The 19248-nt window shown below is 36.2% G+C and overlaps 1 protein-coding gene across 1 annotated transcript in view; it reads right to left on the reverse strand.

Annotated features, from left to right (window-relative positions):
• Nucleotides 1-19248, reverse strand: part of Ube2r2 (ubiquitin conjugating enzyme E2 R2) — a 105936-nt gene that overhangs the window by 26805 nt on the left and 59883 nt on the right. Inside the window, exon 2 of the mRNA XM_046457150.2 lies at nucleotides 8108-8194. Coding sequence (XP_046313106.1) covers nucleotides 8108-8194 — 87 coding nt within the window. The remainder of the gene's footprint in view (nucleotides 1-8107; nucleotides 8195-19248) is intronic.

Genomic DNA, 19248 nt, shown 5'->3' on the forward strand with positions numbered 1-19248 from the left:
CCCCCACTTCTTTTTTTAGTTGTTAACAGACTCTTTATTTTTATTTTATTTATATGTGGTGCTGAGAATTGAACCCAGTGTTTCACACATGCTAGGCTAGTGCTCTACCACTGAGCCACAACCCCAGTCCCCCAACCCCTTTGATTTTTATTTTGAAACAAGGTTTAGCCAAGTGGCTGAGGCTGATCTCAACCTTGTGATCCTCCTTGCCTCAGGTTCCCGAATTGCTAGGATTGCAGGTAAGCTCTACCAATCGTAGCTTGTCAACAGAAGAAACCAAGACTATTCAATGGGACAAGAATGGTCCCTGGTGGGGCTGGGGATGTGGCTCAAGCGGTAGCGCGCTCGCCTGGCATGCGTGCGGCCCGGGTTCGATCCTCAGCACCACATACAAACAAAGATGTAGTGTCCGCCGAGAAATTAAAAAAAAATAAAATATTAAAAAAAAAAAAAAAAAAGAATGGTCCCTGGTCTCTCAACAAATAATAAATGGATTTCCTTAAACAAAAGAACGAAATTGAACTGTTACCTGAAATCATATACAAAAATAAATCAACAATGGATCAAAGATCTAAATGTTAAAATCATAAATTCCTAAAAGAAAACATAGGGATAAATCTTCATGACCTCAGACTTGGTAGATTTTCAGATGACAACAAAATCATAAGCAACAAAAAAGGACATTTAACAAGAAAGTGAGTAGGCAATCTATTGGATGGGAGGAAATATCTGCAAATCATATATATGATTTCAATATCTAGACTGTCAGAAAGGAAAGGAAAGTAAGGGAAGGGTAGCAGAGAGAGGCAAAGGGGAGAAAAGGGGAAGAGGGAGGGAAGGGGAAGTAGGGAGCAAACAACAGACATTTCTCCAAAGAAAATACACAACTAGCCAATACGTGAATGAAAGGATGTTCAACATCATTAGTCATTAGAGAAATGCAAATCAAAACCAAAATGAAATACTACTTGGCTGACACATTTCTGATTAAATAATAAAGTATTCATGTTCCTGTGTTCAGGTCCCTTCTTAAATACAACTGAGTAAAATCATGTAAAATTGAAATCTATAATTGACAACACAAATATACATAAAATGAACACCATTAGTACTAATTTTTGTTTTATTTTTTTTTTGGGGGGGGGGGTGAGGGTGGGAGACAGGATCTTGTCTTTAACTCCAGGACTCATGTGATTCTCCCACTTCAGTCTACCAATTGCTGGTGCATACCACTGCTTCTGGACATTATTACTGACAACGTAACAAAATCTTATTTTTTCCCCCAAACACTGTCTTTGTTTAAAAAAAAAAGTTTGTGGTTTTTTTTTTCCTTTTTTAAGTTGTAGATGGACACAATACCTTTATTTTTTTATGTAGTGCTGAGAACCAAACGCAGTGCCTCACACATGCTAAGCAAGTGCTTTACTACTGAGTCACAACCTCAGCCCAACATAACAAAATCATAACACTTAGCACTTTTATGTGAGTAAATCACAGAGTTAGAAAAAAAAAAGTCACAGTTCAACCTCATTTCTGATTATTTAATAATAATACAAAATGAAAGTATGGTTTGGAATACCCAGAGAAATAGAGTAGATATGGCAATTAATATGTGTTTGTAAGTTTCCCATTCTGTACTTTATTCCAAAGGTTGTTGGTTAGTTGATAATACTAAATGAAATTTCTTAGTTTTGATAAATTTAAAATGGTTGTATAAAGATTTATCACTGAGAAGGCTGAACAAAGAATACATGGGAACTGTCTGTACTATTTTTGTAACTTTAAAATGATCTCAAAACTTTTTTGTTGTTGCTGCAGCAGTGGAGATGGAACTCGGGACCTCACACATACTAGACAAGGGAGCTACCATCAAGTAGAGCCTTTAAAACATGTTTTTTTAAAAGAAATGGATGTAAAAAATACATAGACACTGAAATACTGCAGCATTTAATCATTACCATACTGAATTAAAAATTTTTAAGTTTATATTAAGGGCTGAGAATGGAGCTCAGTAACCAAACTCTTGCCCAACATATATGTGAGGTTCTGGGTTTGACCCTCAGTACTACAAAAACGATTTTTTTTTTTTTTTTGGAGAGAGAGAGAGAGAGAGAGAATTTTTAATATTTATTTTTTAGTTTTCGGTGGACACAACATCTTTGTTTTTGTATGTGGTGCTGAGGATCGAACCTGGGCCACACACATGCCAGGCGAGCGTGCTACCGCTTGAGCCACGTCTCCAGCCCCACAAGAATGAATTTTAAAAATTTGTTTTAAACTTACATGAAATAAATTTAATATAATGAACTTAGGCAATTATTTCCTAGCTTGAAAAATCATAAGGCAATGCAATATTACAATCTTCTATGTAATCGATCCTAATGTGATTCCTTTGGTTTGTTATTAATTTCTACTTGGTATAAACATTAAAGTTAATTCTCAGAGAAATCATCGTAAGACCTCTACAAGTTAAATCCACCAGGAAAAGAATAACTCAATACTTAATCACACAGACACAATCATGCAAATGAGAAAAAGAAATGGAGCAGAATGTGTTTCTATTTGTTTTATTCTAAAAATATTGCCATTTATTATATACAAATAATTTTATTATTATCACACAAGATATACTAAGCCCTTATTTATAAAAACATTCTAATTGTACTTCCTATCAAATTATAAACCCTATCAATATAATGATGTTCACAAAGGGTGTAGAAATACCATAATGTGCAAGTAAGAAATGGCAGAAAAACATGGGTAGGTACTATTTTTATCTGGTTTGTTTTTTTAAAGATATGGATGTAAAAAATGGCCTTTTCTGGATAGTTTAATAATATAATTTATCAGGAGCTCAGGAAGCTGAGGCAAGAGGATCCCAAAAAGCCAGCTTTAGCAACTCAGTGAGGCCTGAAGTAAATTAAGAAGACCCTGCCTCATAGATAGATAGATAGATAGGTAGGTAATAGTAATATGCATGAATAGGGATATGGCTCATTGGTTAAGTGCCCCTGGATTCAGTTCCTGGTAAAAATGTGTGTGTAAAATATATATATGTGTAAAAATTAGTTGTCCTCAGTATCCTAGATTGCTTCTTCTAGGACCCACTAAGAATAATAAAATCTGAGGATGCTCAAGTCCCTTACGTAAAATGGTTTAATATTTGAACATAACCTATATATATCTTCCCATATACCATTTATGTATTTATATATGTATTTATTTATGAATGATATAGGGCTCCCAGTGGTGTCCAGGCTGGCCTTGAAGCCCAGAGTTCAAGTGATTTTCCTACCTCAGGCTCCCTATCAGTGGAACTTACATGCACATGTCAGAGTACCCAGCCCTCCCATATACTTATATACTTTCTTCCTATTCATTTATTTATATACACATAAAAACATGAAGGATATAAAATCAACACACATAAAAATAAGGCATTTCTGAACATCAGCGACAAATCTCCTGAAAGAGAAAGTAGGAAAACCACCCCATTTACAACAGCCTCAAAAAAATAAAATAATATACTTGGGAATCAACGAAAGAGGTGAAAAGACCTCTACAATGAAAACTACAGAACACTAAAGAAAGAAATTAAAGAAGACCTTAGAAGATGTAAAGATATCCCATGTTCTTGGATAGGCAGAATTAATATTGTCAGAAAGAATATACTGGGGCTGGGGTTGTGGCTCAGTGGCAGAGTGCTTGCCTAGCCCATGTGAGGATTGATTGGGTTCAATCCTTAGCACCTGTTGAGAGCCACAGCCGAAGGGGCCCCAGCAAACTTCCAGCTGCCGGCTGATGATTGGCTCACAGCGGTCCCAGCAACATCTAGCTGATTGGCTCCTCTGCAGTAATGCTCATTGGGCTGTTTCCCTGCCCTTTCAGACCACGGAGCTGCTCATTGGGGGACTTTTTTGGCTCCGCCCACGTGACCCAGCCAATCGGCCTCAGAGCAGGAGGATTGTGGGAGGTGGAGAGAAGCTTGTGTGAGAGAGAGAGCCTTGTGGAAAGCCGGTGGTGGCAGTTGAGGCTCTGAGGGTTTTTCCTGAGAGGCTGTTTTGTTTGGCGTGTGTAGTTCTAAAAATAAAGTTAGTTTCTTTTGACAAGTGGCTCCTGATTGTGCCCAGCCAGACTGCGGCAAGCACCAAATAAAAATAAATAAATAAATACAATAAAGGTATTGTGTCCATTTGCAACTAAAAAGTATATATGTGTGTGTTGTGTATAAATATATAAATATATTAAAAGACACAGACACACACATACACACACACACACTGGATGCTACTGGAATAGTCAAATTAGTATACCCTTACAGTGTGGGGGGCTATGGAGATTAGCATTAGAGTCAACTGGGTAAAGAATCAAGAGTAGGGCTGGGGATGTGGCTCAAGCGGTAGCGCACTCGCCTGGCATGCGTGCGGCCCAGGTTCAATCCTCAGCACCACATACAAACAAAGATGTTGTGTCTGTCGAAAACTAAAAAATAAATATCAAAAATTCTCTCTCTCTCTCTCTCTCACCTCTCTCTTTTTTTTAAAAAAAAAAGAATCAAGAGTCATTCTCCAGAATTAAAGGCTAATGTAAAATAGCAAAATATTTTCATATGGATTACCAGGTAGTCTGAGGTACAATATCTTATTATAAGCTTTATTTTGTGACTATGTTAGTGACATTTATTTATAAGCATCATACAGGAGAAATGATTTGTACAGTACTTCCAAAATATGTAGATCTTTATATTTTTAAAGGAAAGCTCTATACTGTTTTATACACCCTAGTACTAAAAGGATCATTAAATATTAAATACTTTTGTATACTTTCACTGTTTTGCACTGAACCAAAAACTGCTCTGAAAAATAAAGTCCACTATTAAAAAATTTTTTTAATACAATGAGCTATGAGACTTTGAGTTCCCTTATCTGTGAGGTTTTCAGTGAAATGTATGTGAATACGTGATTTTAATACGGTTTATGAAGCAAATGGGACCCACTGATCATCCACTTTTGAACTCACAATAATATGTAACAGCAAACTATTACTTTTAAAAACTCACTTAACATACTGCAAAGCAGAGAAGAATGGATTGTGCAATATAGTCATATAGAAAATTCATATTAAATTCTTTCCTTTCTTTTTTTCCCTTGATTAATCATAAATTTCAAAGACACAGTAATGATACGGGAAATTTTTAAATAATTAAATTCATTCAAAGAGTACTATTTACAATTTTTTGAACTGAAGTGTTTAATAAATTATAACCAAAGTTCCTGATTTTTAAAACTAGATGTAGGGCTGGGGATATAGGTCAGTTCTCAGAGTGCTTGCCTCACATACACAAAAGCTGTGAGTTCAATCCCCAGCATCACACATACACACACCAAAAAAAAACTTAATGTAACAATTGATCTATTTTCTATTGATTACAATCTTTATAATATTCATTTTTAAATGTTTGTTAATTTGCCAAAAACTACTTCATCAATTCATATATTTTAGAATTTGAGGTGGATTGTGCTTTTGTATTTGTTTTGTTGTTGACAATTGTTTCACCCTCCCTCCTCAGATATAAATATCCTTGCAGTATGTAATTTGGTGACTAGCAATTTGATATCAAGGTCCATTGTTTTTATCATGGGAGATAATATTATGGGTAAGAAGAAAGCAACTCAAGAGCATACCTTTGGCCAAGAACCATTAATCCCAGATTTGTAGAATATTGACACTGGCTCAAAAAATATATTTCTAATATCATTTCCCAGAGTACAGCCAATCGTGTGATTACAGTCTCTTATGATGCTTTTGACTATATATAAAATTTTTCTTTGGTAAAGGATTGAACCCAAGGGGCTCTACCACTGAGTACCTACACCAGCCCTGTTGAAATTTAAGTGACAAAGTCTCTATTAAATTACTGAGGCTGGCCTTGAATCCTTCTGCCTCAGCCTCCCAAATAGCTGGGATTATAGGCGTGTGCCACTATATCCAGCTTCAAATTTTATTTCTAACTATGATCTATTGCTTCATTAAAAACAAAAATTAGGGGCTGGGGATGTGGCTCAAGCGGTAGCGCACTTGCCTGGCATGTGTGTGGCCCAGGTTCGATCCTCAGCACCACATACAAACAAAGATATTGTGTCCACCGAAAACTAAAAAATAAATATTAAAAAAATTCTCTCTCTCTTTTTAAAAAAAAATTGGCCAAGCATGATGGTGCATACCTATAATCCCAAGCCCTCAGAAGGCTGAGATAGGAGGATGGAGGATGTTCAAGGCCAGCCTCAAAAACTTAGTGAGGCTCTAGGCACTTTAGCAGGACTGTCTCCAAATTTAAAAAAATCAAAAGGGCTGGGATACAGCTCAGTGATAAGGTGCCCAGGATTTAAATCCCATTAAAAAAAAAAAAAGTATAGAAATGCATGTACTTTATAGGAGAAAAAAATTATTATGAATATTATATTCTATACATACATATTTTTAAAATTTGGTACTGGGAATTGAACTCATGGCTGCTTTACCACTGAGTTACATCCCTAGCTTTTTATTTTTTATTTTGAAATAGGGTCTTGGCTAAGGTGCTGAGGCTGGCTTCAAACTTGCAATCTTCCTGCCTCAGGTTCCTGAGTCACTGAGATTACAGGCATACACTACTGTGCCAGGCAAAAAGTATTTTTAAATATCACCATCTAATGCTAACTCTTGAGAGAAGTCAATAGCTTAAGTTGTGAAAGACTAAAAGGAATTTAATTAACAACTACACCTTCTTTAGAGCTTTGAGTCCTTTTTCTTGTTTTATGTTTTTTTTAAGAGAGGTCTCAGAATTAGATAACTGTAATAGGAATAAATTAGTATATGACTTTAAGGTTTTGTTCTTGATAGCAAGACAAAAGGCTGGTCTGCACTTTTCCCTTGCTACCTTAAACCTATCTATACTGTGTAGGTTTTGTTATTGTTACTATAGTTGCAAGAGCTTCACAAGACACCAAATCTGTTGATGGCTTGATCTTGGACTTCCTAGGTTTCAAGCACTGTGAACAATAAATTTCTGTTGGTTATAAATTCCTCAGTCTAAGATACTTTGTTGTAGCAGCCCAAATAGAGTAAGATAACTACCAAAATACTTCTGTGAATATTGAATTCAATTTAAATTCATGAAACAATGAGTTATTTCTACAGACCCTTCCCTACAACAGAATAACTTTGTTACACAGGACAGCAGAATCACTGAATTATGATTATGCTAAGTACTAAAAAAGAAGAAACAATATTAAGGGAGCTAATTTCTGGCAAGAAAACTACATATTACCTTTCAGCACTAGTTTGTCCTGTGTGAAAAAGCAAAGAAAACTGAAGATATCTTACAGAAAAAGCAGACTGTAGAAAATAATAAATCTGCTCAAAAGTGCTAATGCATTATTCTAACATCCTCATGAATTAGCCCAAAGTTAGGTATGTTTCAATCAACAAAACTAGAATTGCTTCCTGCAGGCATGTTGACTTGTCCAACAGAATAACCTCACCTTGGATTTATTCCAAAAGAGGCTCTCAAATGCTCAGCAGCAACTCCTGAAAGGAGGCCAGTCCAAATGTAGTAGGATAAATCCCCCCAAAAAGCTGAATCTCTGACATAGCAACAGGTGACCCTTGCTGTAAAGTTAGAGGATAAGTACACAAATAAATTTGTATTACTTTATCTATTAAATTTTAAAAATGCAAATGTTAACACATGTGCATAATAATCTTTAGCAATCAGCTGGGAAGATTTTAAGCCTCAATCTTAACTTGAATATACACGGGCTATTATAAAACTACCCTCAATTTTAAAATAATCAAATCAGAGACTCCTAACTAAAAGTGAAAAATCATGAACACTTCTCTGTAGCTACAGCACTACCATCACGACATACAGAGATATACAGTGTGTGTGTGTGTGCGCGCGCGCGCGCACGCGTGCGCATGCATTGCTAAGGATTGAACCAAGGGCCTCAAGCATGCTAAGTACATGCTCTACCACTAAGCTACAACCCCAGCCCAAGAGGCTATTTTTAAAAGTATTAATATGGGAAATAAATATGCAGAGAAATATATGATGGACATCTCTTACCTCATAAATGTTGGGGTGCCACATTTTGGTCAAGAATCTGAAGGTAGGTGGTGAATATGGGTAGTCAATAGGAAATTTAATATGTGCCTGTAAAGGAAAAAAAAATAAATGCTAATAAATGAGACAAGTTATTCATCTGCCTAATAATTTACCCAATTACACCACACAAAATCAAAGCTTCTTTCTATAGAATACAAACCTAAGAATAAAACAACTCATTTATACTATGTTATCCCCAGTGCCATGCCTTCAAATATTTATAAATGACTATGTTAAATCAAAGTTCATAGCCATTTACAGCTATTATAATTCTTTTTTTTTAAAGAGAGAGTGAGAGAGGGAGAGAGAGAGAAAGATTTTTTTAAAAAATATTTATTTTAGGTTTATACATGTTCATTTCCTTATAAAATTCATCTTTAAATATTTGAACATACCCTATTTTTGTACTCTGCTTTTTATTACCTGTATCTCATAAGTATCCTTTCATGTCATAAATTGTTAGTATTAACATATTATTCCATCTAGATGAATCATTTTTTAAAAATATTTTCTGATTTGGGGGCATTAGACTGTTTTCTTACTCTTCGGCTATCATAAATACTATCATAGCGAATGTCCGTGGAAAGATTCTCATTTAAAATAGCAGGGAATTCTGAAAAAATGACCCATGAAAATTCTCTCTTGTATAAAAGAAATGAGAAAATTGCCCAAAATTGTAAGAATCAAGTTTTCAGAATTCTAGAAGACAACCAAAAGCTTGTAGCAATTCAGGGAGTATATATTCAATGAAAATGTCTAAGGCACAATAAGAACAACAAGCTTTCTAAGTTTAATTCTGCCTAGTTCAATACTATAGCTCTGTAGCAGCCTTAAACCAAATACCTCACAGGGTGTGGTGGTACCCATTTGTAATCCCAGAGGCTCAAGAGGCTGAGACAGGAGGATCTTGAGTTCAAAGCCAGCCTCAGCAATGGCAAGGTGCTAAGCAACTTTAGTTTCCTCTAAAGAAACTACAAAATAGCGCTAGGACTGTGGCTCAGTGGTCAAGTGCCCCTGAGTTCAATCCCTGAGTGCCCCCCCCCCCAAAAAAAAAACCCAAAAAATTCATATTCAAATCTAATCAGTATGGCCTGGAAGTTCCTTAAACTCTACTATCCCCAGGGAACTGTTATTATTAGACACAGCTACTGATAATCTAGATCTGACTTGAAACTTGGCCAATAAAGAAACATTTTTCCTGGAGGCACGTGATTGTTTAACTTCAAAGCTGCCTGAGTTGGGGGTGGGAGGACAACAAAACACACTAAGGAAAAAGAAATAATTGGGGGCTGGGGTTGTGGCTGAGCGGTAGACTGCTCCCCTAACACAGGAGAGGTCCTGGGTTCGATCCTCGGCACCACATAAAATAAATAAAGATATTGTGTCCAACTACAACTAAAAAATAAATATTAAAAAAAAGAAAGGTATCTTAAAAGAAAAAAGAAAGAAAGAAAAAGTTGGAGTACATATCATTTGTAAAGCTCTGACAAGTTTCTACAGATCTAGAAGACCATGCCAATGTTTATAGGTACATTCCTAAGGCTCTACGTATGCTCAGGAACAACTTGGGAAGGCCCCAAGCTCACATCTATGACTTATGCGCAAGTAGGAAGTGAAAGCTAAGGTAGAGTCTGCAACAGTTTGGCTGTATGTTAAAAGGTTATGCTCCAACACACAGACAGCCTCTTCACAAAGCCCAGGTAATCCACTGATTCCAGCAAATTAAGGAAATCCCTGTATAATCACTAGCTGACAGAATAAAGAATTCACTGGCTATAAGAAAAAATAGAGGTATTATAAAATTAGTCTAAAATAAAGTCACTAAACAAGCAATTTCAACAGTAACAAAAACAAACCTGAGGAAGGAAACAATCTAATTTCTACAACTGTCAAATTATATTATTTAAATATCCAAGAAAAGAGTATTACAGGTTGAGGCTGGGGCTCAGCACTAGTGCACTTGCCTGGCATGTTTGAGGCACTAGTTCAATCTCAGCACCGCATACAAGTAAATAAAATAAAGGTCTATCAACAACTGAAAAAAATATTTTTTAAAGTATTACAAGTCATTAAAAAAAACCCGTAATTCATAAACAAGGAAAAAATAATCAGTATAAAGCAAAGGACCCAATGCTGAATTTACTGAACAAAGACTCTGAAAGACTACATTAAACATTTCAAAGGATTGAAGGAAAGCATTAAGTGTCATAACATTTCAATGGAGGGAGGGGGAAGAGAAGCAAGAAGAAGAAAAATGATGACACTGGATTCTGTACCCCTGAGTTCTGGCCCTGGTATTCTTTTCTAGTCCTCTACCTTTGGCAAATCACTTAAATCTCTAGACTTCAATTTCCTTTTTGTATGAAATAGTGAAAAAACAATGACTAGAAAGTTATCATAAGGGGCAAGATGGCACATGCTATAATCGCAACTATTTGGGAGGTTGAGGCAGGAGGATTGCAAGTTCCAGGTCAGCCTCAGCAACTCAGTGAGATCCTAAGTAACTTAATATGACCTGTCTCACAATAAAACGTAAAAAGAATAGGCATGTGGCTCAATGGTTAAGTGCCTTAAGTACCCATGGGTTCAATCCCCAATACCAGAGAAACAACAACAAACAAGGAAAGTTATCATAAGGATACAAATTTTAAAAGATTGTTTACTAAAATATTTTCCAAAAGTGAAAGGAGAAAATCTTCAAGCTTAATCAGAACTCTTGTTCTCATTCATTCCCAATCCTAGTAATAATCAAAATATGACTTGAATAGATTACAAATTTAATGAGAGCAAAAGAAATTAAAGCACTGACTGGCGACTAAGGAATTGATTTTTTTAGCTAATTGTATTACAGTTAGTTTTCAAAAACTAGCCAGGGGGATCACAAGTTGGAGAAGAGCTTTGGCAACTTAGCAAGGCCCTAAGCAATTTAGATAGGCCCTGTCTCTAAATAAAATATAGAAGAGATGTGCCTCAGTGATTAAGTGCCCCTGGGTTCAATCCCCAGCAATAAACAAACAAACAAAGAAATAAATAAGCATTCTAAAATATTAATAAATGAAATGACAGAATATCTGAAATAATGTGAAGCTTTGGGTGTACAGGGTATGGATAAAAACAAGATTTGCCAGGAGTTTGTTATGGAAACTGTGTGACAGGTACATAACCGTTGAATATACTCCAATTTCTACTTTTTCTTTTTTAAATTTTTTTAAAGTTGTCAACAGACCTTTGTTTTATTTATTTATATGCAGTGTTCAGAATCAAATCCAGTGCCTCACACATGCTAGGCAAGCAGTCTGCCACCAAGCACAACTCCAGCCCTCTACTTTCATATTGGAATTATTATTTTTTGGAGGGTGGGGTGGGGGGTGTTCGTACCAGGATTGGAACTCAGGGACACTCAACCACTGAGCCACATCCCCAGCCCTATTTTATATTTTATTTAAAGACAGGGTCTCACTGAGTTGCTTAGTGGTTTGCTTTTATTGAGGATGGCTTTGAACTCATGATCCTCCTGCCTCAGCCTACAGGGCCGCTGGGATTACAGGGGAGTGTCACCATCCCCCTGGTTATGGAAAGTTTTAAACGTAGAAAGAGCAAAAGAGCGGAAGGAAGGAAGGAAGGAAGGAAGGAAGGACGGACGAAAGAGAAAAAGTTGAATTTGGGCTGAGGATGTGGCTTAAGTGGTAGCGCGCTCACCTGGCATGCGCAGGGTGCTGGGTTCGATCCTCAGCACCACATAAAAATAAAAATAAAGATGTTGTGTCCACCGAAAACTAAAAAATAAATATTAAAAAAAAGTTGACTGATACAATAAAATTATAAAAAAATAGTAATTGTGTATTTATTTATTTTTATGTGGTGCTGAGGATTGAACCCAGGCCTTTGCATGTGAAAGGTTAGAGCTCTACCGCTGAGCCATAACCCCAGCCCCTGCACAATTACTTTAAAAAAAAAAGTATTAGGATGCTTTCCATTACCAAAATCATATTTATGCACTAAGTACCTCTACTATCCAAGTAAATAAATATGATGGAACTCAGCAAAGTAACTATAAAGTTCACATAAAAGTATATAAAAGGGTTATTTAAAGTATGTTTTAATTGGGATAAATTTCATTATTCATACAGGTATTTTTGTTACTGTTCAAACCTCATATCAGAATAGTTAATGGGATAATAAAATTACTTTAATATTGCACATCAGAGGTCATCAAGATTTTGTTAAAAAGTGACATGGACTTGGCTTCTCATAATCTTCCCATACTGAGGATATACCCAGGGACACTCTACCACTGAGCTATGTTCCCAGCCCCTTTCTTTTTTATTTTGAGACAGGCTCTCGCACTAGGTTGCCAAGACTAACCTCAAATTGCTATCCTCCTGCCTCAGCCTCTAGAGTAGCTGGAATTACAGGTGTGCATCACCAAAGCGGCTCAGTTATTTGTGCCCAGCCAGACTGCAGCACATCCCAATTTGTCCTTGATTATATTTCCTAAGTCTCATTGATAATACTTCCTACATGCCTCAAAATACATCTTGCATTTGTTACTACTTTTCCTGTCTTTGCTTACATGTGTTTTTTTTATACATTCCTTTCCCTTTGTATGGTGTCTTTCTACCTTCTCAGTTTAACTAAAGCATCATCCTTCATTATAAACCTTCCCTGAACATCTCAGCCAGCAATAGGCATTTCTTTCACAATGATCTCTTGGCACCTAGTAGATACAAATTTTAAGGCATTTAATTTGTAATAGGTATCTGGAGCCTTTGGTGATTTTTTGTTTTTTAAACCTCATTCTAGAAGTGATCTGAACATTTTAGGGAGGACATAGATAGTAGTAACGGTACAGATATTATTTTGGTGTTACTAGCACTTTCAAGTTTGCAGATTAGTCAAAGATTTAAGGTGTTACTTGAAAAAGAGTCTGAACTGTGTCTCAGGGTCTAAATTACTTATGTTAACAGTAGTGTGACTCCTTGGATTTATTTTCTCCATTACTCAGTATAGCCTGGTAAAGAACACTCCTGTGTTTAATCCCCAGCATCACACACATACACAGAAAACAATAGCCAAAACAATTCTAGTTCAAGGCCAGCCTACACAATTTAGTGAAATCCTGTAGCAAAATAAAAAGTAAAAAGAACTGGGGATATGGATATAGCTCAGCAGTAAAGTGCCCCTGGGTTTAACCCCCAGTATGTATGTATACATATAAAAATAAATAAATGAATAAATATCGACCATATTTCTATACACTAATCAAGAATCTGAAAAGAAACTTAAGAAAACAATCCCAAGGCTGGAGATGTAGCTCAATGGTAAAGTGCTTGCCTAGCATGCTTGAGGCCCTGGGTTCAATCCCCAATACTGGCAGGGGCCGGGGCTCGGACATATATGACAATTATATTTATAACATCAGAAAGAATAAAGTATTTAGAAATACACTTAACCAAGGAAACCAAAGATTTGTACACTAAAAACTATGAAATACTGAAAAATTTTTGAAAAGACACAAATGAAGACAAGTTCATAGGCTGTTTTTTTGTTTGTTTTTGTTTTTTTTTTGTGATGATACAACCCAGAGGCATTTTATCACTGAGTGACACCTTCAGCCCTTTTTATTTTTTGAGACAGGATCTCACTAAAGTTGCTTAGGACCACACTAAATTGCTGAGACTGGCCTTGAACTTGTGATCCTCTTGTCTCAGCCTCCCAAACCACTGGGATTACAGGTGAACACCACCATCCCCAGATGGAATTCATTAATGTTAAAATTCATTATTGCTAACTACCCGAAGTGAAATAAAAGTTAAGACATCCTCAAGCTCATGGGTTGGAATTCATTATTATTAAATGTTAGTAGTATCTGAAGTGATCTATAGATTCAATGCAATCTTTATCAAAATGCCAAGATCTGTACAGAAATAGAAAAATCCATCCTAAAATTCCTAAAAATGGAATCTCCAGGGAACTTAAGTAGCCAATCTTGAAAAGAACAAAATTGAAGGTCTCATACAGATTTTAAAACTTATAGAAATGCGACAATAATCAAAACACTGTAAGCTAGCATAGTGACAGTCATAAGATAAGGATCATCTTTGAAATAGAAAAGAATTCCAAGGAAAAAACCCTTATATATATGGTCCAATGATTTTTCAAGAAGAATGCCAAGACCATTTAATGGGGGGAAAAAACGATATTTTCAATAAGTGATACCTGCAAAAGGTTGAATATGGACCCTTATCTTAGACCACATACAAAAATTACTTCATCAAAGACCTGCATATAAGGTCTAAAATTATAAACTTCTCAGAAAAAAAACAAGGAAGAGTTTCATGACACTGAGTTCAGTAATGACTTCTTGGAAACAAATTCCCAAACCAAACTAATTAAAGAAAATCTGAAGTGCATAAAAATTTAAAATTTTGGTGCATCAAAAAACTATAAACAGTGAAAAGGCAACCTGTGAGTCATCTATCCAATAAGAGGTTAATAACAAGAACACATAAAAATTAAAACAGTAGCAAATATGATTTTTTAAAAAATCAAAATGGAAAAAGGACATAAGTAGATGTTTAAAGAAAATACACAAATGGTCAATAAGCACATGAAGATTCTTACCATCACTAATCATTAGGGAAATGAGATATATTTCACAATTATGATGGCTACTATCACTCATAACAAACAGGGGCTGTGATGTAGCTCAGTGGTAGAGTATGTATTTACCAGGCAGAAGGCCCTGTGCTCAATCCCCAGAACCACTAAACAAACAAAACAAAAACTAGAAAATAACATTGATGAGGATATGGAGAAATTGGAAACCTTGTGCACTCTTGGTGGGAATGTAATATGTTGCATGTGCTTATGAAAAAAAAAAAAAGAGTATGATGGGGCCAAAGTGTAGCTCAGTAGTAGAGCACTTGCCTCAAAAGAGATATTTTCCCATTCGTGTTGATGGCAGCTTATCTACAACAACCAAAAGGTAAAGCAACTGACTGTCCATTGACAGATAAGTGCATAAAGAAAATGTGGTATACATAGAATGGAATATTATTTTAACGTAAAAAAGAAATTCTGACACATGCTACAAGATGATGAAACTTGATATTATGTTACTATAGTTACAAAAGGACAAATTTGAAGCTACCCAAATGGATAGCTGAAAAAGAATGGATAAAATAAACTAGTTACTTAATAGATTATTATAATAGCAATGAGAATAAGTGATCCTCAATTACACAACTACAAATAAAACACATTACAACTTTGAGAAAAATAAGCCAGACACAAAATTGTACAAATCTAGTATGAAATTCAAAAAAAGGCAAAACTAATCTATGCTGTTAGAAATCAGGATGGTGATTATTTTAGTGGATGGGACAACAGTTATGGAAAGAAGCACAAGAAAGTGTTCTATATTGCTAGTAATGTTCTTTTTTTCATGATCTTGGTACTACATAAATACATGCCCCAAAAAATTTGTGAAAATTCACCCATCTATATACTTTTATGTGCCTTACTGTATCCTGTTTTGATGAGATTAAAAATTTATCATTGTAATAAAAGACTTAAAATTCCTGGGCATATTGGTGTACACCTGTAATCCCAGTGACTCAGGAGGCTGAGGCAGGAATATCAAAAGCTTGAGGCCAGCTTTAGCAATCAGTGAGGCCCTAAGCAACTTGGAGAGATCCTATCTAGAATAAAAAATAAAAGGGGCTGGGGATGTAGCTCAGTGGTTGTTGAGACCCACAGCTGAAGGGCCCCAGCAAACTTTCAGACTGCCAGCTGATGATTGGCTCTCAGCGGCCCCAGCAACTTCTAGCTGATTGGCTCCTCTGCGGTGATGCTCAATGGGCTGTTTCCCTGCCCTTTCAGACCACGGAGCTGCTCATTGGAGGACTTTTTTGGCTCCGCCCACGCAACCCAGCCAAAGGGCCTCAAGAGCAGGAGGAGTGGGGGAAATTGAGAGGCTCGTGGGAAGCCGGTTGTGGCAGTTGGTCTCTGAGGGTTTTTCCTGAGGAGCTGTTTGGCGTGTGTGGCTCTAAAAATAAAGTTCGTTTCTTTTGACAAGTGACTCCTGAATTGTGCCCAGCCAGACTGCGGCAGTTATGCTCCCCTGGGTTCAATCCCTGGTAACCCCTTCCCCGCGCCCCCCCTCCAAAATATATATTAATAATAATCTTGTGTTGGGGCTGGGGATACAGCTCAGTGGTAGAGTGCTTGACTCACATGCACAAGGCCCTGGGTTCAATATCTAGCACCACAAAAAAATTTAAAAAGTACAATAACCTTGTGTTTTTCAACATTTTGAGATGAGATTTATATTTCTGACAGTTCAGATATAAATTACTGATAAGCACATTAGAAAACTAAATAATGTGAGGTGGAAAGGTTAATCAACTCTAGCAAAAATGAAATACTTCATGTAAATGAAAATGTAAAATGGTATATGGGGTTAATTAATGTATTTATAGGATGGGGTGTTATGAGGGAAATTCTCATCTTTCATAGTACAAATTGAATAGTTAATAGCAAACTAAAAAGGCAAAATAACAACAACAAAAAAAGAGAAACAGTCATAGATATTTGGAAATATGGGAACAAAACAAGACAGAAATGATTCAAAGTAATTGGGGAGAGATGTTAAGGCCAGGAAAGGGTTAATGCAGTGATCCACTGATTTTCGTTTTAAATCTTATAAACCATATAGTAATTTACTAATCAAGCTTGTCCCTATGCTAGGAGAATGTCAATAATTCTAAAATTTAAAATGATAATGTATCAAGTCTAAAAAGTAATATATTAAGATAAAAATAAATAAGTATATTCTTTCTAAATTTTTCATGTAAGAACTTTTTTGTAGGGGTGGTACTGGAGATTAAACCCAGAGGGTAGCCTGTAATCCCAGTACACCTGTAATCCCAGCAGCTCAGGAGACTAGTTCAAAGCCAGTTTCAGCAATTTAGTGAGGACCTAAGCAAATCAGCGTAACACTGTTTCTAAATAAAATATTTAAAAAGGCTGGGGATGTGACTCAGTGGTTAAGTACCTCTGGGTTCAATTCCTGGTACAAAACAAACAAATAAAAAAACCAAGAGGTGTTCTGCCACTGAGCTACATCCCCTGCCCTTTCTATTTTATTTTGAGACAGCATCTTGCTAAATTGCTGAGGTTAGTCTTGAATTTGTGATCCTCCTGCCTGGCTTCCCAAATAGCTGAAATTACTGAGTAGATGGGTTTACAGGAATACCACGCTTCACTTCTACCAGGTACTTTTGATAGGAATGACACAAAAAGCTTAAAAACTCTAAAGGAAATAATTAATTTTATAACACTGAAACTGAACAATTCTGTGTAATAAAACAATACCATAAATATGGTTAAAGGCAAACCCAAATTGGGGTAAATGTTTAAAGCTCCTCACAAAGAATTATATAAGATGCACACTAAATCAAAGCATAAAAACCTACCCATCAGAGCTGGGTTGATGCTCAGTGGTACAGCGCTTGCCTAGCATGTGTGGGGCACTAGGTTCAATACCCAGCACCATATAAAAATAAAGGTATTGTGTTCATCTACAACTCAAAATATATACATATTTAAAAAAACTAACCCATTTATATAGTAAACAGGCAAAGGATATGAACAAGCCAAAAAGGAAAAATATGCTACTTACCAGCCTTTTCAGCTAAGCAACTCAGTGAGACCCTGCCTCTAAATAAAATACAAGGCTAGGATGTGGCTCAGTGGTTAAGTGCCCCTGAATTCAATCCCTGGTACCATCCCCCAACAAAAAAAGAAAGGAAGGAAGGAAGGAAGGGGGGGAGGAAAGGAAGCTCTAGATTATAGTAATAGCAAAAAAGGAAGAAATCTCTAACTCTTTGACTTTATCATACCAAATGACAAGCAATAAAGTTTTATTACCAAAACTGGTGACAGTCCTTTAGAGAACAATAAAGTGAAAAGATTTTAAACCCCTTACTTCATGAATCAATTTTTTTTTCATTTTTGCTTTTTGTGGCACTAATGATTAAACTCAGGTCTACGTGTGTGTTAGGTAAGCACTCTACCATTGAGCTATATACCCAAACTTTTTATTTTATTTTATTTTTTAAATTTTACTTTGAGACAGGATATTGCTAACTTGCCCAGGCAGGTTATGTACCTGCAGTCTTCCTTAGCCTCCTGAGTAGCTATCACATGTGGTCATCAGTCCATAGTTCACTGTCAAAGCGTAACTTAAATATCTTTTTTTTTTTAAATCAATTTCTGAGGTATAGAAAATAGATCCTTTAAAAAAAAAAAAATACAAAATAGGGCTGGGGATGTGGCTCAGTAGTTGAGTGCCCCTGAGTTCAATCTCTATACACCACCCACACCAAAAAAAAAAAAAATCTGCTGAGAGGGGTTAGGGATTTAGCTCATTGGCAGAGCTTTTGCCTAGCACACACAAGGCCCTGAGTTTGGTTTTCAGCTCTGGAAAACAAAACAAAACTGCAGAGGGCTGCTGAGCAGAGTGGTGCAGGCCTGTAAACCTGTAGGCTAAGGCTGAGAGAAGAAAATTGCAAATTCCAGGCCAGCCTCAGCAATGTAACGAGGTCCTAAACAACTTAGTGAAACTGTCTCAAAATAATAATAAAAATAAAAAGGCTGGGGATGCAGCTCAGAGGTAAACTGCCCCTAGGTTCAATCCCCAGTACCCACCCAGTACCCAAAATTGAAGAGTGCCTGTTAGTTCTTGATGTATCACATTACTAATTACTGAAAAATAACTGAGCTAACTCATGTTCTTTTTTACCAAACCACCCCCAGGAAAGAAGAAATACATGTGTCAGACGTGCCAAACAGGCAAAAAATAGAAATTTGATGTTATACAACCACAGATCTCAATTCTGATTTTAAATACACATTAATTCAAGGTTCGAACAAATGAAAAGTTATTGACGGTAATGTTTTTACCAAGCCAAAGAGGTAGAGTACAGTGGTATGAAATGCATGCCTTGCTATTCTCTCAAGATATGGGATTATCACTCTTCTAAAAAGTTATCTGCTGCCAGGGGTGGTGGCATATGCCTGTAATCCCAGAAGTTTGG

This window comes from Marmota monax, unplaced genomic scaffold (genome assembly GCF_021218885.2).
Source record: "Marmota monax isolate L192 unplaced genomic scaffold, Marmota_monax_Labrador192_F-V1.1 WCK01_AAM20220418_F8-fsc00069, whole genome shotgun sequence".
NCBI lineage: Eukaryota > Metazoa > Chordata > Mammalia > Rodentia > Sciuridae > Marmota > Marmota monax.